This window comes from Euprymna scolopes, chromosome 31 (assembly GCF_053919585.1).
Source record: "Euprymna scolopes isolate OS-2025 chromosome 31, ASM5391958v1, whole genome shotgun sequence".
NCBI lineage: Eukaryota > Metazoa > Mollusca > Cephalopoda > Sepiida > Sepiolidae > Euprymna > Euprymna scolopes.
Window position 1 is genome coordinate 89,916,678 of NC_136512.1, and position 24,166 is coordinate 89,940,843.

At 32.1% G+C, this 24,166-nt stretch overlaps 1 protein-coding gene across 1 annotated transcript in view; it reads right to left on the reverse strand.

Annotated features, from left to right (window-relative positions):
* LOC145255855 (metalloprotease mig-17-like) overlaps positions 1-24,166 on the reverse strand; it is an 89,705-nt gene that overhangs the window by 24,223 nt on the left and 41,316 nt on the right. The window contains exon 2 of the mRNA XM_080114621.1: positions 3,110-3,207. Within this exon, the coding sequence (XP_079970747.1) occupies positions 3,110-3,207 (98 nt within the window). The remainder of the gene's footprint in view (positions 1-3,109; positions 3,208-24,166) is intronic.

The window sequence follows — 24,166 nt, forward strand, 5'->3', positions numbered from 1 at the left end:
ACGATAAAATAACATTATAAATAAGACCATAAGTCGGGGGGGGGGGGATACCGTAACCAGGGGTCGGGAAAACATCGTATTCCACATCGTAACCTGAAAATAACGTATCCTAGGGCCACCATATTCCGGGGTTTTATTGTACGGCGTTTTATTTATTTATTTGTTTATTTCTAATATTAATTTATATCTTTCCTTTCTTTTATCCAAGCAAGACTTCAATAACAAATACATATATTTATAGGTCTGCATTTAACTACAAGTTCTTTCTTATTTTATAAATTTGGTTTTTCAAATTCATAAGACTCGCTTGATGGTTACGTCATTTTAGTTGTGGGCAACGAACTGATCATTGAAACTGTTGTATTAGTTTACATGGAACTAGAAGCAGATTAGGGTTAGGGTTAGGGTTAGGATTTAGATTAGGATTAGAGTTAAGAAGTAAGAAAACAAACTAAACGTGACACAATCAAGTAAGGGCTGCTTATCACCGTTTTCATCTGACCCTTTCCTCTGGCTTTCACCAACAAGTATTTCCCATAATTTCATACATGTCAGCTCATTTTTTTCACGTGTTATTTTCCATAGCTGTATGCGTTTAATTGCTTTTAAATAGCACGGCCCCGATCTTAATGTTAAAACGGAAAGGAGTTACGTGATAGGTTAGCAAATGGTATTTTGAAAAAGTTACGTGATAGGTTAGCAAATGGTATTTTGAAAAAGTTACGTGATAGGTTAGCAAATGGTATTTTGAAAAAGTTACGTGATAGGTTAGCAAATGGTATTTTGAAAAAGTTACGTGATAGGTTTGAAATGGTATTTTGAAAAAGTTACGTGATAAGTTTGAAATGGTATTTTGAAAAAGTTACGTGATAGGTTTGAAATTATATTTTGAAAAAGTTACGTGATAGGTTTGAAATGGTATTTGGAAAAAGTTACGTGATAGGTTTGAAATGATATTTTGAAAAAGTTATGATAGGTTTTAAATTATATTTTGAAAAAGTTACGTGAAAGGTTTGAAATGGTATTTTGAAAAAAGTTACGTGATAGGTTTGAAATGGTATTTTGAAAAAGTTACGTGATAGGTTTGAAATGATATTTTGAAAAAGTTATGTGAAAGGTTTTAAATGGTATTTTGAAAAAGTTACGTAAAAGGTTTGAAATGGTATTTTGAAAAAGTTACGTGATAGGTTTGAAATGGTATTTTGAAAAAGTTATGTGAAAGGTTTGAAATGGTATTTTGCAAAAAGTTGCGTGATAGGTTTGAAATGATATTTTGAAAAAGTTGCGTGATAGATTTTAAATGGTATTTTGAAAAAGTTACGTGATAGGTTTGAAATGGTATTTTGAAAAAGTTACGTGATAGGTTTGAAATGATATTTTGAAAAAGTTACGTGATAGGTTTGAAATGGTATTTTGAAAAAGTTACGTAAAAGGTTTTAAATGGTATTTTGAAAAAGTTACGTGATAGGTTTGAAATGGTATTTTGAAAAAGTTATGTGAAAGGTTTGAAATGGTATTTTTGCAAAAAGTTGCGTGATAGATTTGAAATGGTATTTTGAAAAGGTTACGTGATAAGTTTGAAATGGTATTTTGAAAAAGTTACGTGATAGGTTTGAAATTATATTTTGAAAAAGTTACGTGATAGGTTTGAAATGGTATTTTGAAAAAGTTACGTGATAGGTTTGAATTGGTATTTTGAAAAAGTTACGTGATAGGTTTTAAATGGTATTTTGAAAAAGTTACGTGATAGGTTAGAAAATGGTATAGGGCGGTCGTGAAACACACGGCAAGCTAGCAGATAGTTACGCGGTGCTTCACAGCCGCATGGCCACCTGAAAACGTGCATGCTGATTGAAAATTCTGAGAAAGGTTTGGAGCAAAAATCTAGTCAGTTGCACGGTACCACTTTCACTTATGAATGTTGGCAACCTTCACCTGGTCCTTCTTGTGAGTACTGCATTTTACAAAGAAATCTATGTCAACAACTGAGCACCGGGTGGAGCAGATGTGAATGTGATTGTAAGAATTAAGAGTGGATGGAGTAAGATCAGGAAATATATCATTACTAACCAGCAGAGCGTTACCATCGTTATTCAAGGGAATAATCTATCAGATATATGCACGCAGTGTGATGCTGCATTGAAATAAGGTTTGAAGACGCGTTGCATGGAGAGAAAGAATATGAGCATGATACGATGGACGTGTAATGTTAGTCTTAAAAACAGGTTTAGATCTAATAACCTCAGAGGAAGATTAAATCTGAATAGTATAGGGAAATGTGTGCAGTACATGAGACTTTGATGGTATAGTCACATTGAAAGAATGTATGAGAGTTTGTGGATTAGTAGATATAAACAGTTAAGATAGTTCACAAGGGAAGGTCAAGAAAACATGAAAAGATAGAAATTAACTTGAAGGAAAAAGTGATGGATAAAGACCTGGCCAGAGTTAGATTAGTTTTGAAGTCGTCAAACATGGAAAAGAGACGTCAAAGCAAATATCATTATTGTGGCTCACTAGGAGTTCTCATGCAGGTCAACATCAGTGATCAAGCACTGATAGTCGGTGGTTTTCCCTGGAGTCTGAATGACAACAAGTCTCGTCAGATTTCAAGTACTCTCAATTTCTTTCGATTACTGCTGCAAATGAATTTGCGTTATTGGAGCGGCCGCTTACCATTGATTTCTCGCTGGCAACGACCATTGATCTTTCATGGGATTTGGGTGGTAATAATCCACTCTAAAGTCCAAGTACTCTCATTATTTTCCCAGTGGAGGTCTGGTTAGTGCTTTACCTCCTCTATTTTTCTATTCTCTTGGTCTTTCACAATTATTTTGTGTAGTCTCAGCCGAGGCGTATGACTTTTTATTTATTATTATTATTATTATTATTATTATTATTATTATTATTATTATTATTATTATTATTATGATGATGATGATGATGATGATGATGATGGTGATCGTGATGATTCAAGCTGTTAAAAAACCGTACCGTGCTTAAGATACGAATATTCTGTTTTTTAGTTTGAAAACTTTGATAAAAAAAAACAATGAAAAAGAAAAAAAAAAAACAATATTAAAAGAAATCGATTTTTGTTACCGCTTACATCAACGAGTAAATAATTCGTCTCCGAATTGATGGCTAATGTCAATTTCCGACCGGATACAGAATCTTCAAGTATTGATTCTTCTTCTCGAAGAGGAACTGAAAAAAAAAAATTATTAAAAAAATAAAACATTTATAAATACATTTCATACCAACAACAAAACAATCGATAGTTCGATACAGAAAAACGAAAAACATCGATTACTAAAATAAAATCTCGACACATATTAAGGATACACACACATATAAGTTGACTATAATTATCACCTCCTGTACTGATGATTGCGTAAGCATAGCACACTAATATCTATAGGTATACAAAATTATTAATATTTATTGAAAAATATATTTATAAGCTTCTTCAAGTTGCGCTCTATTTGTGAATCTCCTTTGACCCATTCGGGCGGAATAAAAATAGGAGCCATTACTTTTGGAGCTACCCTCGTTTATATATATCTTCCGACCGGCGGTAATCGTGACTACCTGTACTGATGATTCCCGAAAGGATGAAACACTTGTGTCTGTAGTCTCAAGGAAGCACTCTGCTTTGACAAGCTTCTGGGACTGACCTTCACCCCTGGCCTGAAATAGAAGACTTACATCAAATCTGTTGCCAATGTCGCTGGAAAAATGGTTGCATCATTCTACCGCTTCAGAACGTATCTTCCTCTTGACACAATCCTTTACCTGTATGAGAATGGAGTCCTTTTGTCACATCATGAGATAAGCCACTGGAAGCAGCCTATCATGCCTTGACAGAATATAAAATCGGCTTCGAAATCTGATAGGCCGTGTCCTTTTTTTTCCCTCTGCAACCTCTTTCCCACAGAAGAGATATTGCGAGCCTGTTTTGTTCTAGCGTTATCTTCATGGCAAGTGCTCGTCTGAGCTCCAATCTATATGGTCCCCACATGCCAAACTTTCAGAAAAAGCACTCGTCTTCTTACAACCACTATCAACAATTTCCTCCACTCTATATCTGTGTCTACACCTAAACGCCAATTCTATGAACAAAACTTCTTTCCTAGAACTGCCCGCCTGTGGAACTCTTTTCTGCTGACCTGCTTTCCAACTGGCTACAACATGACCCTCTTCAAGTTCAATGTAAACAAATTAATCCTTAAATAGTTAAATACTACCCAAGCCCATCACCGTACACTCATTAACGCTTATTTTGATAAGTGGTGATTAGCTTGTCGAAAAAAAAAAAAAAAAGAAAAAAAGTATATTATACATATCAGATCCAATGTCTCTAATTTTTACTTTGTCCCATAATGGTATATGGTTCCCTTTTCCTTCCACATATGGTCAGTCATACCTGATTTTTCAATATCTCGGCGTATTACAGCTTTTTGATGTTCTTCTAATCATACTTTCTGTAGACGACATGTTTTACCTTTGTATAGTTTTTCACATTTACATTGGATCTCATACATACAGACCTAATAATTTTTTCTGTAGAGGGCTTGACTCTTACAAGCTGTTTCAGGAGAATTAAATCGCTTGAATCGGAGGTTACATCGACTGAAATGTGAAAATGACACCCAAGATGAAAACAGTAATCCGATGAATCCAAATAATACGAAACCTGAAGAAGGTCGGAGGTTACATCGACTGAAATGTTTGTGAGAATAATCCAAATAGTACAAATTATCCCCCCCCCGAAAAAAAGTAATACCAAAGAGCCGAGAAGAGTCTAGGAGGATGGAAAGACCGAGGAGAGAACGCTAACCAGACCTTTGCTGGAAAAGCACGAAGAGAACTGGGATCTTGGGGAGGCTTAGTGCCACTCAAATTCCAGTATGGACCAATTGCCGCTGCCAGCGAGAAATCAATGGTAAGAGGCTGTTGCGATGACACAGATTTATTTGCAAATGCTATCGAAGGAGGTGGAGATAGCTGGACGTCTGGGGAGACTTGTTGTCACTCAGCTTCCAGAGAACACCGCAGGTCTCCAATCAGATCGTTTGCTGACTTGTGTGAAAGCTCTATGTGAGCCAATAATAATGGTAATAATAATAATAATAATAATAATAATAATAATAATAATAATAATAATAATAATAATAAACAACCAAAACAAATTTATAAAACAAGGGATTGTAAAGTTCATGCCTGAACCAAAGTGACTATTGCTAAATTGTCTATCCTTCCACTGTGAAATGTAACTAAATGTCACAGGTGTCGGGGTGAGAAAGATTCTTGACTGAGCACGTGACCAACACGTCACGCGGTGGTTGACGGTGACGTTTCACCCGGCAGCAGACACCCGAGATGCTTTCCTTGCCCACATTTTTTTTTTCCAAGTTTTCTTTAAAACCACAGATGTTTATACATGTGCTATTTGTGGGCTGGGCGAACCAGACCCCCCAGACACCCACAAAACCAGCTGAAACAACCAACCTCCACCCTCGCGCCGCGTATGTGGCCATTACCTCTCTCGGAGTTTTCTTTTTTAACGTCTTTACAATTGCACAGCTTAGCACCATGCGTGTATGCGTGTGTATGCGACATTTTTTCGGGATGTGCCACCACTTGTGAAGACTGTCCCAGGGAGGAGGAAATCATATTTATTTGTTTTGCCCTGTGAGAGGGCGGGGATGCCTTTTGACCAACACGAAATAATTAATACGTAAAAGTGTTCGATTCACTGCATATAAAAAAAAGAAAATGACCGATTTCTAGAATGGTATTCCTATGTTTTACAGACAAAACATAAATATACAGGGTCCGCCATAAGCAACTGCATTAACTTCACTCGTATGTCTTACGTCATAATCGATTAAATATCATTGAAAGTCTGCTGTTTGAATTTATATTAAGTAGTCTTCAAAAGACGAAACCAGCTTGCTTATAGAACACACACACACACACACACACACACACACACACACACACACACACACACACACACATACACGCCTAAGTACTTTTAAGTATTTTAAACGGTTTAAATCGTCTTTTCATTAAACTCACCGACGCAATTTAAAAAATTTTTCATCACTCGTCTGACGACGACTTATGGAAGTCGAAAACTATTTCAAAAGACGAAACCAGCTTGCCTATAGAACACACTCACTCACACGCACGCACGCACGCACGCACGCACGCACGCACGCACGCACGGACGCACACACACACACACACACACACGCACGCACGCGTGCGTGCGTACATACATATAAATTAAGGTACGCCTAGGTACTTTTAAGTATTTTAAACGATTTAAATCGTCTTTTCATTAAACTCACTGACGCAATCTTTTTAATTTTTTTCATCACTCGCTTGATGACGACTTATGGAAGTCGAAAACGTTCGCGAATACGGCAAACTTCTTTTCACACTTGAACAGAACGTTCAAACACTAGCCCGCCCAAAATAATAATAATATATATATAAAAAAACGGATTGCAAGAGAAACAAACAGGAATTGTCCATGCGCCTCAAAAAAACATACATATGAACTAGCAGAGAGACCCGACGTTTCCCGGAATTAATCGGAAGCAACAAATGTTACGCACTTCTAATACATTTATTGTCATCAAGATCGATGAAATTGCCAATTTTTTGAGTCCATGATGAGCTCTCTCTCTCCCCCTCTCTCTTTATATATATATATATATATATATATATATATATATATATATATATATATATATATATTACACACATACATAGACACACGCAAGATGCGTTTCATACATACGTAGAGATTAACAATAGAAAAAGGAAGATCCAATGACTCAACGTTTCGCTGTCGTGTTTCGTTGACTTTTTCGAGAGCAAAGAAAATAACTGAAAATGGTACACGACATTCTGTACAATTTTTAGCTATTTTCTCCGTTCTTAAAAAAAAAACAAAAAAACAAAAACAAAAAAATAAATTAGGAAAATCAACTAGCACCATCTCACCATATAAGCAGAGATAAATCTATAAATAATGAAAATAAAACTCAAATAAAATTAGGACCCGTAGCGCAGTGGTTAGAGGGCGTGAAAAAGAATCAAGGGTAAAAGTGAGATTCTCCTTAAGGTTGAAGGCTCAAGTTTTAGTGTGGGCGAATGAAAAATTCAACTGGGAATTGCTTAGGATATCTATCTAGTCATGGATGACGGAACAATAGCATACTACCCCCCCCCCATTAATTAAATAAAGGGTTCCGTTCGAAATTCCGTTAAAATTCCCAAATTCGAGAGAATATACCCGAGAAAGGTCGGAAGTTACATCGACCGAAACGTTGTGAAAATGACATTTAAGATGAGAATAGTAGTCCGATATATCTAAATTATACGAATAACTAATCCTCATCTCAAAAATTCAGAAACGTATTTTATTATGTTTTTCGAATAATATTAATATTTTATTTCTTTTTGTATTTTAAACGAAACTAAGTCAGCTTCGCAATACGGTGTTATTCCGTTTTTCATGACATACGGGATGAAACGATAAAATTGTCGCCCCAGAAAAGACGACATGATTCCATATCTGTTTGATGAAAACAGGTTTTCTTTTTTCTTTTTTTTTTTTTAACACACACCTAATGGCCAATAAGTAGATGTTAAAAAAATTAATATGTGACTAAACCCTCCGCCCGGCAATATGTTTTTCACCTGGCAACGCCGGATATATATATATATATATATATATATATATATATATATATATATATATATATATATATATATATATATATATTTAATAGGTGCAGAGGTGACTGGTTTTAAAATAACAATCTAGACCCTTTAAACGAAAACGGTATACATTGAAAGTAACGATATTTCAAAAACAAACCTTATATATATATATATATATATATATATATATATATATATATATATATATATATATAGAGAGAGAGAGAGAGAGAGAGAGAGAGGATTAATATATATATATATATATATATATATATAGAGAGAGAGAGAGAGAGAGGATTAATATATATATATATATATATATATATATATATATATATATATATATATATATATATATATATATATATATATATATATATATCGATTCTCCGGTCAATTTTAACATATGAGGTTTACACAACAATTATCCGAAATTCACACAGACGTTTCGTTCATAGTGGTGACGGCTTTGTGTAGAACCACCAACGCTTTTTAGAACAACTGCTAATCTTAGTCGGTGCAATTTATTGACACAGACATAGCGGACAGTATATCTCAAGTTTTATATCAGTTTTCTTTTCACTAACACTGCATGTCTTAACTACGACATGTCTTAACTACGACATGTCTTAACTACGGCCGAGGGGTAACTCCTTCAGGTGCTTTTAAACACGTTTCCAGACACTAGCCTAGACATTCCTACGTCCCGGCGCAATGCATACAGCGTCTAGTATTCCCAAGTGGTCACTTATCTCGTACTAGCCAGGCTCATCATTGTTTAACTTCGGTCATGTGACGAGGACTGAGGTACTAACGTAATATATATATATATATATATATATATATATATATATATATATATATATATATATATATATATATATATATATTTATTTACCAGTGGTAAAAAAAACCGGACTAAAGTGCTCAATGTGTAGTCAGAGCAGTATATAGGAAATTTATTACTGTGAGTCCAGAATGAGTTTACAAATTGTTTCAACTAGAGGAAAATCCTCAAAGAGAGGAAAAATCCAACTAGCATCATCAGAATTCATAGATGGACTAAGATTTTCCTCTAGTTGAAACAATTTGTAAACTCATTCTGGACTCACAGTAATAAATTTCCTATATATATATATATATATATATATATATATATATATATATATATATATATATATATATATATATATATATATACTAGGTAAAAAGATATCCAAAAATTAAGAATAATTCTTGCCTGGTGAAATCAGATATGATTGAAACGGACTGCACATGGTAGCAAGATATGACTGTATTTACATAAAGAATATATGTGTGTGTGTGTGTGTGTGTGCGTGTGCGCGCGCGAGTGTGAGTTTATTTTGTTACTTTAAAGATTTAAAGATTTTCTTAAAGCAAATGTCTCTTTTAAAAATGGCGTCTTTCCAACTTCCGGTTATAACGTCTATCCATGTTATTTTTTCTCTCTATTTTTAGATACACATTTAATTTCGTGGGGTAAAAAAGACGATACTATATTTGTAACCGAGCTTTAAAAATACATGAGACGAAAATAAAGAATTAAAAATAAATAACTTTAATGCAAGTCACGAACACTTCTCACTGAAATCTCGTTCGAATAATGATGATCTCATTTGTTGCGAACTTCATTTAAAACAAACAAATCACGTGTACGTGTTGATCCATACACATCAGCTGTCTTTATTTAAGGTTGAGAATTTAATTTAAGAGAATGGTAACAGAACATACATTTAAAAAGGATCTGTGGCGCAACGGATATAAGTGCTATGTTAACCAATTCTAAGTGATCATTTCTGAAAGGTTCAGCCTCTCGTACGGGCGATAGAAAGAAAACAATAAATTACTGAAGACTTCTGCATAGTCATAACTGACGGAACGAGAGCATAGTAACCCAATGGATTAAATAAATGTTTCTGTTCGAAATTTTGTACAGGTTGCAGAGTTCGACAAACGTACCTGAAGAAGGTCGGAGGTTGCCTCGGCCGAAACATATGTTTTGCTAATGTTTTTTTTAATGTAAGTGTTAAGACTGCTAATGGACAACCGTTTGCGACAATTCAAGTGACCAAGATGAGGTAATGCCTGGGAGGATGGTCTAATAACAACAGAACAGATAATACACTAGAACTAAAAAGGAGAAGATAATCCATGGGAAAGTGTTATAATAGACATAGAACGGATACTATACTACCCCCCCAAAAAAGAAGATTTTAATGTGACGAACAAACATGTACTATAGACTGGGACGATAAAATTGTCGCCCTAGAAAAGACGACATGATTCCATTTCCGTCTTCTTTTTTGGTTGCAGACCATCTACCAGTTGTGTACAAATCCGAAGAGCGATAGGAGCCTTCTATCATGTCTGAAAGTGACACAAAATGCCCCGCTGTACAACTCATGCTCTCTACTGATCCAAGTTATGACAACAGGACCATTGCCAGCACCCTCAAAATGCAAATACGGACGGTTCAACGCTTGAGGGCACCACTCAACAAAGTTTCCGGCCACAATTATCGTCTTTGATGTAGTTTCAAGTGAGGGCCACCTCACATCTTTCAAGTCGGCTTGAAAGTGAAAACCAAAGTGTACCTGGATGTGCTGAAGAGTGTGAATGGGTATGTTTAATTTGGCAGAAAGGTGGTTCAGTAAAATCGTGGGGTCTGCGTTCGCGCCTGGTCCACAAAGTATGGAAATTAAAAATTTGAAAATTAAAAAAAAAAAACGTTTAAAAAGTGTTTTTGATATAGATGTACATAATAATACTTTGATAAGTATGTTTTAACTTAAATAGGGATGGTATAATAAAATTGTGGAGTCTGCGTTCGCGCCTGGCCTCCATAGAATGGAAATAAGCACAAACTTTAATAAAGACTTTTCATATTTGTTTGCGTAAGTATACTTTGATAATTATGTTTCAGTTCGAAGAAATATGGTATAATAAAATTATGGGGTGTTTGTTCGCGCCTGACCGCCATAGAATGGAAATATGTCACAAAGTTTAACAAGGGTTTTTAATATAGATCCACAGAATATTGTGATAAGTGTTTCAGTGTGAGCAGATAATAAATTATGGGGGTTATCTATTTTATTTTTACTTTCATCATATTTTGCTTTGGTTTTGATACCCCCCAAATTCGAAGCTATCTCATTACAAACCTTCCTTTTCATAACCTATCATACTTTCATAAATCAGAGTCCATTTTCTGTAGGCTGTTTTTGAACCAAGTCAACGACGGTACTTTTGCTAATATATACATATATATAAGTTAAGTTATAAAATATATATGGCAATTAAGCTACACTGAACATTCTGTGTTTCATCCACTCTAGGATTCTTCAGGCGTATGCGAGAATTTTGTGGTTGTCTCGCGTTTTTATATACGCACCTTCTATTGAGTTTTTGTTAGCCAATCAGCTTTCTAGTATTCATCGCACCCTTTTTACTCAGCCAATGAGCAGGCGCTTACAGGACAAAAGCCCAGCATATATATATATTAGTCTATTTTGATTCAGAATAATTGTTCACTTGAAGATTCCTATTAATTTAATGAAAATGATATAAAAAATTATTTATGCAGTCATCTGCTTTCAATAAAAACCCTCACCACAAGTTATCTCCCTTTCACTCTTTCATTGTCTTTGTTTCACTTTTTACACCCCCTCCCTCTCGCTTTAATTTCTCTCTTTCTCTCTTTAAATTTTTTTATTTCTTTTCTCCATACTTCCTCTTTCTTTCATTCAATGTTTTTCCCCGAATGTTGACATTACAAAAAATTCGTCTAGTGGCGAAACAATAAAATAAAAGACGTAATTAAATAAACAAAAAGAAAACGGGTGAAAAAAAGAGAGAAACAGAATTAACGGGCAACGTCATAAGCAAAAGATGGCATGCGAGCGACATTCCCGCTATTATTTATAAAGATGTTGACGACGTGGTAAAACTTTAATAAAAAGTTTACTCTTTCCTTTTCTCCTGCTAGGTACAGACATCAAGATAAACGACACTCAAAATCTGTCTTTAGCGTTATAATCAGAGAAGAAAATAAACTGACCTCTCCATGATCTCCCGTAAATTTTTTACAGATCCAACACGTTGTAGATGAAAGTCTCGCAAAGAAACAGGGGAAAAGGAAAGGGAAAAATCGACTCAGAATTTTTTCTTTAACAAAAGTCATTTATTAGTGGCTAATATTCTAAACATAATAAATTTGAATGTGCCATCTGTTGTTGCAAACCTATGGTACTTTAGCCCAGAAGGGACTTTCTGCAATTAAGATATTATATAGGAGATATATAATTCAGTAAAAAAAACGTATACATATATTTATTATTGGCAGGAATTGTTACACTACACTGATGATTGCAAAAGCATGAAACACTGGTATATGTAGGTCTAAATTAATAATTATATATATATATATATATATATATATATATATATATATATATATATATATATATATATATATATAGTAATTTATAAAATATATATGGCGATTAAGCTACACTGAATATTCTGCGTTTCATCCAGCTATAGGATTCGTCAGGCTTATGCGCGAATTCTGTGGTTGCTTCTTGTTTTTATATATGTTGAGGATTTCTAGTTGGCCAATCAGCTTTCTAGTTGGTATATTTATATGTATATATATATATAAAAAAAGGAGAACGTCTACCTAAAACCACTAACCTAGTTCTAAAACAGATCCTTTGTTTGATAAAATGCATGCCCATTGGCTGATAGGAAGGGGCGCGGTGGATACTAGAAAGCTGATTGGCCAACTAGAAATCCTCAACATATATAAAAACAAGAAGCAACTACAGAATTCGCGCATAAGCCTGACGAATCCTATAGCTGGATGAAACGCAGAATATTCAGTGTAGCTTAATCGCCATATATATTTTATAAATTACTAACTAGCTCTACCTACGTATTGAGCACTTTTGAAGTAAATACTTAAAGTTTACGCATAAATCTATACTTTCGTATATTAAATTTATGTGAATAAATGAAGTAGTTATATATATATATATATATATATATATATATATATATATAGAGAGAGAGAGAGAGAAACTTTATAATATAAAATTCAGTACACTGATGATTGCGTAAGCATAAAACACTAGTGTATGTAGGTATAAATTGATAATGATTCTATAAATATATATATCATTCAAACCTCTCCATGTTATTGTTGTTATATAACACAATAAAAATTCGAAAGTCTTGGCATTTCTTTTATATTTATGAATTATTTATATATACAAAAATAATATTTATTATACTAAAAGAATAAGATAATGAATTCAATATAGAATTTGTAACTCATTTATATTAATAGGTTAAAATGCCGTGTTTTAACAAAAAACAACATTGAAACTAGTGATAAAATGTCAATGTGGAAAAAGTTGTTATGCTAACCAACAGCCACTCACAAGAAATTGTCTCTCACGTTTCTTAAATATTCTGAGAACTTTTGAACACCAGTAATTTTATTATAACTTTTGTATTGATGAACGAAACTTGAACATTTTTATTTCAAAATATAGTTGAGAAGGTGACCTATGAACAGTGACAATTGTTTGAATTTTGGTCGCAAATACACACGCACACGAACAAACACACACACACATTATATATATATATATATATATATATATATATATATATATATATACATATATATATATATATACTCGGGTTTTTTTTTATATTCAAAAGTAATGGACTAATGAATTCAACGAGGTTGTTAGATAGTGCTCAACAAAAAAGAGCTGATAATACTTGTTTATTGTTATATAAACATGCTCACATCCCGCTGCTACAAATAGCCATTTGTTTCAATCAAACAACAGATATCATCAGGCAGCGACTTGACTATTCAAAGGTTCAATGAATATTCATTGAACCTTTGAATAGTCAAGTCGCTGCCTGATGATATCTGTTGTTTGATTGAAACAAATGGCTATTTGTAGCAGCGGGATGTGAGCATGTTTATATAACAATAAACAAGTATATATATATATATATATATATATATATATATATATATATATATATATATATATATATAAAATTGAGAAGTAAAATTTGTTTACAAGCCAAAAGCTTCTGTATATTTAAAGCGAATATAAATATTAATATTCATATGGTAATCCCAACCAAATAAAAAAGCTCAATGCAACCAAAATAGGAAATAGAGCTTGCCATAGAAGAAACGCAATTTAAGATTGTAAATTATAATTTACATGAATTTATTGTTCAACAAGATACTCAAATATTAATATAATATTAATCTGCGCAGTTTTAAAGAAATTTGTTTTACTCATCTGTGGGAGATGAATATTATAGCGATGCTGTGAATTTGTCGGTATTAATTGTTGACATTAATTGAAACTGTATTATAATAAAACTAGTCGTAAATGACAGAACTGTTTAAATGCAAAGGGTTCATAAAATGGAGAAAAAAAAAATTAAAAATTAAAAAGTAAATTAAAAAAGATTAAAAACAAAATGAATATATAGAGTAATTAATTCACAGGTGACATAGTTATAAGAGTCATGATTATAATGTTGAAAAATAGATCCAAATTAGAAATCCAAATTGTGCGTAATCCAAGTCTGTAGAAAGCAGTTAAGGAAGAAAGATTATTTCGAATCGTTATTTTTTTCCTTAGGGTTAGTGCAACCGGCGTAACGAATGCTTCCATGGCCATATATATATATATATATATATATATATATATATATATATATATATATATATATATATATATATATATATATTTATATATATATATATATATATTTATATATATATATATATATATATTTATATATATTTATATCCATATATTATATATATTTATATATATATATATATATTTATATATATATATTTATATATATATATTTATATATATATTTATATATATATATTTATATATATATTTATATATATATTTATATATATATGCATTTATATATATATATTTATATATATATATTTATATATATATTTATATATATATTTATATATATATTTATATATATACATATATATATTTATATATATACATATATATACATATATATATTTATATATATACATATATAAATTTATAAAGCTCTCCTCTTCGGTAGAGCACTCTCGTAAATTATCTTACTCGCTACTTAATTTAGCTGAAATAATGCGAAGCTCGCGATTTGTTTACAAACAAAACGTTTGAGCCCTCTATGAGTAGCGGACGGATGTTTATTTAAATAGGCATTCGGACAGCTTAATTTCGACCACCGATTCCGTAGTCAGGGGGTAGGACTGCCGACTGTCATCACGACGGTTCTAGGTTCGATCGTCGGCTTGGGAGAGGTGTTAGTCTAGCGGCACTGATGAGTTGTGAAACAACGAAACAGGTCTGTATGTCGATGACTAAAATATATTTTATATACATATATATACATATATATATTTATATATATACATATATATATATTTATATATATATATATATATATATATTTATATATATATATATATTTATATATATATATATTTATATATATATATATTTATATGTATATTTATATATATATATATATATATTTATATATATATTTATATATATATATATTTATATATATATATATTTATATATATATATATTTATATATATATATATATATATATATATATATATATATATATATATATACATATATATCTAATTACGGGAATTCCCTTGGATTTTACTTGTACAAATGGAAATTCTTTTAACTTTCTTGAAGTTTTACGTTTGGATTTTACCGCCACTGGATTTTTTTATCTTCCACCAGACTATCCATTCATGTGTAATCACCTTTTTCTTTACCATATTCTCTCTGCTTAACTTATTTTGTTTTCAAGTAAGATACTTAACTTACTTGTTGTTTCATCAAATACTTCTGCATGCAAAATCCGATCCCGCATTTTGCTAATTCCTACCCTCTGATGAGAAGGAGAGTATTTCTTCGAAACTCCGCTGATTAAGGACTATCCATTTATCTAGTGTTTCCTTTTCAGATTAAATATGTTTTTAACTCATTTCAAAGTGTTTTTTTTAAAACATATTTTATTAACTGTTTGCTCATATATATATATATATATATATATATATATATATATATATATATATATATATATATATATATATATTTCATGATTTTCTTGAGGGTACAAAACTTTATTAAGGCAATCCTGAAGGGAAGACGTATTCCTTCGCAATTCATTTTATATTAAAAAAAAAAGACAGAGGAGAAAAGGAAAATGGATAGCGACTAAAAACTAAAATTTTTTAGTCGCTATCCATATATTTTTTTCTTTTCTCCTCGGTCTTTATACACGTCAGACTGGCATGGCATATTTTGTCTTGATAGACGAAAAACGTATGCACATATGTAGCAAAATTTTTTTTTTTAAGTGCAAACGTATTCAAAACTACTTGTTATTTAACTAGCGTATGGATTTAACACCTATGAGCAAAAATAACTTACCGGTACTATATATATATATATATATATATATATATATATATATATATAGAGAGAGAGAGAGAGAGAGAGAGAGAGAGAGAGAGAAGACTTTCGGTACTTTTATTAATTGGAGCCAAAATAAAAAGATAGACAGATGGCTATGATTTGTTGTTCGGGTAGGGAAGGAGTAGGTTACACAAAGAGAAAAAGCAGGAGAGTGAGGGCAACGAATTTGAAGAGGAGGAGGAGGCGGAATGATAAAAATAAGTATATTTTTAAAAAGGGGATAGCGATTAGTAGTAGTAAGAGTAGAAGGAGGTGGATGTGCTTCTAGTGATTCTACCTTTTTTGCTGGTCAGCATCTGTTCGACCCCCCCACCTCCTTCACTCTCTTCCGCGCCTTGTAATCGTCGTCATGTGATATCGGGAGGGGTGTGACTGGGTGGATGTAGTCACAAACATTTGCATATGTAAACAAATCATTGCCAACGTGCACATGTTGAGAACGAGAACAACAAAAACAAAAATAAAAGCACATACCACCCCATCACCTCCATCACCTCCATCACCTCCATCACCAAAATCGTCACACATGTTCGTTAGTTCTACAGGACGAAACGATAAATTTGTTGCCCTAAAGAAAAACAACACTACAGCTTTATGTTAGGTATGAGCATTAATGACAAATTCCGAATACTAACGATTACTACGATACTATCCCATTGATTACTGTACACGCAATAATCCTTATCCCCGAGTGGCTTCCGGGCCTTGATAAGTGGTGACTATCATGTAAAAAAAAAAAAATGACGTAAAGTTAATTGGGGACATGGTTTTGATAGTCGGTTTATCATAATTGTTTTGTAGGATACCGATTATTTTTTGATTAGTCTTTAATCTTTTAAATACAAAGTTAATTTCCAAAAGGAATATATATATATATATATATATATATATATATATATATATATATATATATATATATATATATATATATATATATATATATACGGATTGAAGAACTTGTTGGGAATAGTTGTAAGCGTCTCTGAGGAGTGACTGGATGGAAGATTTACAGTTCTATGGACGAGAGGTAATTGTCCATCCTTTCACGAAACAGCTGTAAGAGCTTAACGCCAAAATAAGTGAATTTCTATTCATGTAGGTTGTGATTTTATTCAATTTACGTATATATGCCCTGAAAACTCTTTTGAAAATTCATTGAGCTGAGATTATAATTGAGTTGGTATTATAGACAATTATATTCTAAACTTGCAACAGAAAGGAATTGTTGATAAAATAAAATAATATATATATATATATATATATATATTTTTTCGGAAAAATATATATATATATGTATATATATATATGTATATATATATATATATATACAAATATATATATATATGTATATATATATATATATATACAAACTTGTTTGTAATATACCGAATTTTACTGGGTTTGTATAATTCAGTAAATCTTCATATACTAATAAATTTTAAGCCAACAAACAGAGGACATAAATTGTAAACTACAAAATTATCATATTTCATAATTGAGCACTCATATACTGTTGTAACAAAACCAAGACTTCAAAGAAAGAATTGATAGCAACAAAAAGTGTATGTCATTGTTAGTTACAATTGCTTCAAGACTAATTGGACAAATTCAAACATTATTGCGTATGAATATTATATATATATATGAATTTTTGCGTTTGAATATTTTTTTATATATATATAAATATATATATATACATATATTTATATACATATACATATATATACATATATATATATATATATATATATATATATGTAATTATTGTACATAACTTGATGTATACCACAATAAAAAGCATTGTTTTCCGAAACGATCGTACAGATAATTGATTTTGTTTTTGTTCCTTCTTATGAAACGGATTTTTAATTTAATTATAATTTGATTTTTAAATTTTAAATTATCAATCACATTACTTAATATATATATATATATATATATATATATATATATATATATATATATATATATATATATATATATATATACGCAAAAACAAATAAAAATAAAAATAAATAAAGTTATAAAGAAAAATATTTTCACAGCGACATCAGGAAGCTGACAAATTCAGCTAAATTTTGAAGTTAAATAAATTCATCGTAAAAATCCCTTGAAAGATAAATATTAGTTTTCTGGGGTCATTTCAAAGATAATTAGTAAAGTCCTAAGATATTGATAAAAGACACCTTGTTTGAACGAAAAAAATAGCTTAATTAGCCCCCCCCCCAAAAGCGAGAGATTCTGGCTCCGCGCAAACAAAACAAACAAAGTCGTCTAATTCATTTTTTTTATTACTGAAAACCATAACTTTAGTAAAAGTGTTTTTTGTTTAAACAAAATAATGAATCTCTCTTAAGATTCCAATAAAAATAATGGCTCATTAAATTCCGTGATCATTATTTGATAAATACTGAAAATTTCATTAAAATTGGTTAATTTCCTGATTTTTGGTGAATTTTTAAGTAACGGGAGGTGTCAAAATTTTTAAAGCGTGGAACAAACTAGATTCGAACTTGGAACACCTAAGTCATCAGTCCGTGTCGTTAACCACTTGACTACTCGTTTAGTAATAGACTACTATGTAACACTTTCATAGCCGAACATAAAGACTCCAAGAATAAGCAGATAAATATGACACATCAATCTTTAAATAACATGTACATTGATAACATTCGAACTTATACCAGAACTGTAAGAAATAACCTTACAGCTCATCACATAGGTTTGAAGAGTACCCGTTTCAAACGAACTCAAATCCTTCTCATTGGTTGAAAATTCACACGTTCACATTTGTATGTAAGTTGACTGGTTTTATATCGGAATCGCCCTTTGCGTTTGTGATAATTTATATATATATATATATATATATATATATATATATATATATATATATATATTTATTTATTTAAAACAGTAATCTACGTACACGCGTGTTTCAAGGTAACTACCTCTCATCAGCGTATCTTGACTGTTTATAGGAATCAAACTCCAGACTATGTGTATCACAGTCCGGCGCGTTAACCGTTCCGCTACGAACTCCTTGATGACGTTTACTGTTTATTTTTATCGCTTATAAATTTAGATTTGTTGTTGTTGTTTTTTTTAACGATAAATACGGTTAAATAGTGGCTTACCTTGAAACACGCGTGTACGTAGATTACTGTTTTAAAAAAAAAAAAAATAATAATAAATAAAATGTTATATACATCCAAATAAATTATGGGCGACTTTCTAAGTAAATAAAAATGAGCTTCGAGGCGAAGCCACTATTTAACCATATTTATCGTTAAAAAACAAAAACAAAAGCAAAACAACAACAACAACAACAACAACAACAACAACAACAACAACAACAACAACAACAACAACAACAACAACAACAAATCTCTCTCTCTGTCTCTCTCTCTCTCTCATATAATTTTTGCATAATTTTTGTCAGATGTCGCACACAAGTCAAATTAGAGTAATGATTATTTCATGGTATACGTTTTTATAGCAACGCATGTAGTGGATTCCCAACTCCAAACCTGCAATTTTTTTGTACTTATAAATAAAAGAGTTCATCTCTTTTTGCCGATTATTATTCAGGGGAGATAACTTGAATATGCTTAAGGGAAAATATATCATGAATGCACTTTACCTAAAGTAAACAATAATAATTTTGTTCCGCGAATAGTTTAATGACCAAACGATACCGTAATAATTCAATCTAATTTTCGAATTCCTATTACTTAGAAATTAATTTGATAAAAAAAACAACGCAGTTAAAAAGAGAATCGCCACAAAAAATACTTCTGGAAAACGCAGGGATAGAAGAACTAGTTATTATTTTTATTTATGTATTAATGTTTTATTGTTGATAGACTAGCCTTGGTGCCCGGCGTTGCCCGGGTGTTCGGAGATGTGTGTTGAGCAAAAAAAAAAAAGAAAAGTTGGTAGTAGGCAGTTCGAACCCGTATCTCGAAGGAGGAAAAGAACGTGACCCCCCCAAAGTGACGTCTTTGCCGTTGCGTCCATCGCCAAACCGGAAGTGACGAAGGTTTAAATTAAGGCTAGTCAATCAAAAAGAAGGGATGACTTTCGAAAATATCAGCGAGAAAAGCGATCTCTTCTTGTAGAAAAGTGACCAGTTGAGGGTGAAGGAATTAATGTTTTTAGCCAATTTTTCGATATTTGTCGTCCGAAAGGTCGAGCTTCAAAACTGAAAATCCGTCGCCTCTGTCGAAAGTTTTAAGCATACATACATACATACATACATACATGATGATGATTGCAACGTCTTGTCAGACGAGTTCTACTCCCTCAGACATTTAAAATCCATGAGCCCAAATGTCTGAGGGAGTATCTATACAAATATGATGTTACAGAGTCTTAGCTTTGTACGACAGCTAAGTCTCTCTCTCGGTTCAAAATGTTGAGATCCAGCAACAAGCAAGAGCAAGATAGCCAGCAACAAATTAAACTGCAGACCAGCTTAATGCGGGTACTGGTCTTCCGCTTTATGGTTTTTTAAATCAGAGATTTGCTTCTCCTAGAAAGATTGCCTTCACCATGGCTTACGGGAGCCCTCTCTACCCCAATACACATATACACACACACACACAAATATACACGGTGCTAGTTGGCCTTTGGCCCAGAAAAAGAGTTCATTCGCCCTTTGGAAGGTTTTGTTTTTAACATACATACATACATACATTTAAACAGACAGGTGAGACTTATATTATAGAAGATGAAAGCACGATAATTTTTTGTTCTCGAGTAGCTTTTGGTCTGTATAAATATTTACCAAATAATAAATCCCCCATAATTAAACCATAGAACTCATTCGCATGGTTCATTCGAATCAGATGAAAGAGTAGTATTTGTCTTCATCCCTGATCCTTGCTGCCTATCAATATCCGGTTGAAGACAAGGGCATCTTTAATGATCGCCCGCGATACCCGACCGATGAAAGACGTTACTGCCCTCATTAAATCGACCTTGTGTCACACCCTACTGGGCCAGTATGACGGAGGGGGTACGGGCGGCGACGGGGGTGTGCTAATTACTAACCCAGAAGTCCGGTTAAAATATCAATCTGCAAATATGCGTACTCATTTACCCCAGAATAGACTCTTTAGTATCACGGGGGCGCATGAGAAAATTACTGCTTTTCTTATTTATTTGAGGAACAAATTAAACCAAACTTCTTAACTTTCTTTTGCATTTAAGTTTTAATGAGAGCGCCGAAATTACTTTCTATTACACAGTTTAAAAAATCCGACATTACTTTCGAATCGTGAATGATAAAATATTTTTTAAACTTTTATAACAGGTTGGCGCCCTATGGCAACGAGAATCGAGTAGGTTAACTAGATAAATATGCAATTTACACAACTAAGCTTAAAGAATGTTAGATTAATTAGTTTTGAAAATAAATACGTAGATAAATATTTACCAGATAAAAGATTTACAAACAATAATAGGTCGATGACAATAATAAATACTCATTTTTAATGTCAAAGATGACGCAATTGTTTTGAGTCGGGAGAGGTCCCAGTTCGGTAGAACAAAGAAAATAGTTGGTCGTATAGATAACGACGGAGATCGAATGGGTTAATCAGTTAAGATCGCGGGATTGACGAGTCTTCAAGCATAATGTACGTAATATTTAAAGAAATTGGCGATGCGTCTCGGACACGGAGGTGAAGCAAAATAAACTCAACTATATATATAAAAAAAAAGACGCACAAGAAGAATTGCGTTATTATTGCTGTTACAAAAAACTTTCATTTAGAAAGCGTTGAGAACAATGCTAGGTCGCAGATCAATACGAGGGGAGTAGCGTAAGGGGAGAACAAACACAAGGTACGTTGCACACACACACACACACACACACACACACACACACACACACACACGCACACACACACGCACACACACACGCACGCATACACACATTACAGTTGCTCGAACGAATGACTAATATAGTCCAAATAGTGTAGAATCCCATTCATATGTAAAAGCATTGTTGTAAGCCCCAAATGGGTTGATGTGTCGTAACGAAACGAAATAAATAACAAGATATATAAACGTTAAGAACATTATATAATAATTATAGTTAAAATGAGCAAAAGTTATAACCCGGTGGTTTAGAATGAGCGGTTGGTGCGAAATTGATTGGTGAATATGATTAAATTTGTGCTCATTTTACCATGAAAAAAAGAAAAAAAAAAAAAGAAAGGAAAGCAGAAAAACATTTAGTGCAATCAAAAAATTTAGCTGAAGTTCAGTTAAAGTTAACTTTAATTTTAAGTGTAAGAACGGACATATCGTAAACAGTCTCTCGGGCTTCCTCACTTACTCCTTCACTTCTCCACGACCGCTTTTAATAAACTTGCACTTTATTTCCTTAATATCATCTTATTTATCTTATTACTGTTTTTAAATATGTTTAATAACTATTTGAATGTATTTTTAGTAATCAGGAAGATGTGTTTTACAGTTAATTAGAGTTTACTTGGATGAATTTGAGAGCCGGGAACGGATTGATTGATTTTCAGTTAATTTCTCATGGAAAAAAAAAAAATTCGTTCGAGATACGAGAAATTCGAGATACGAGCTTCATCTGGGAACGAATTAAATAGATCTGCACATGCGTTAGTGTTGTCATACAACGTTCCAAGTTTCACTCACAAGAACAAAAAATCGATTTGCACACACACACACACACACACACACACACACACACACACACACACACACACACACACACACTAGTCTAGCGGCACTGATGAGTTGTGATACAACGAAACAGTACTGTATCCCGATGACTACAAATTATATATATATATATATATATATATATATATATATACATATATACATATATATATATATATATATATATATATATATATATATATATATATATATATATATATATATATAGTGTTTTATCTGTTTCCCGTAAGGACCAATTAACAGATCGCTTTCCGAGATGCTGATGAGGCCACACCCAACCAAAAGACACAGAAGACCAACCTGTCCCCCCTCTCAACATGTTCTCTTCTGTTCTGTCTCTTCCCTTTCTCTCTATATATCCTCACACCCTCCCTTCTTCGCGTGTCGTGTTCTTTTATCTTTTCCCCTTCCCCATAATCACCTCGCTCCTAAATAAGATTAACAACTACATTTTGCGGAACGTCCTTCGACAGATAATTTGGGAAATTCTCCAATTTTGTTTTCTCCAACTCCCCATCATCATTCCCGTCTCTCCTTTTTCGCTTTTCTTGTCGATTTTCTATTCTGAATTTGCAGACGATTGGAGGGAGGAGAAGGAAAAACGAAGAAGAAGAGGAAGAAGACGAAAAAAAAAGAAGAGGAAGAAATGGAGTTAAGGTCTATAAGTAGAAGAAAAGGAAGACTTGAAAATATAAGAAAGTAAAAAATAAATAAAAAAGAAAAAGAAAAAGAATAAAAATAATAATAAATAGAAGAAAAAGAATAATAAGAAGAAAAACGAAAAAGTAATAGAAAAAAAGAAAAAGAAGAAAAAACAAAAAGAAATCGAATAAGAAGAATAATAAGAAGCAAAAAGAAATGAAGTAAAAGAAAAATAGGGATAAAGTAGAAAAAGAAAAAGAATAAGAAAAAGAATAAGAAAAAAGAAATAGAAGAAATTGAGAAAAAGGAAGAAAAGAAAAAGAAGAAAAACGAAGAAGAATATAAGAAAAGAAGAAAAAAAGGAGATAAAGAAGAAGAAAAAGAAGAAAAAAGAAAAGAAAAAGATGAAGAAAAAGAAGAAAAATAAAATATGAATAAGAATATGAAAAAAGAAAAG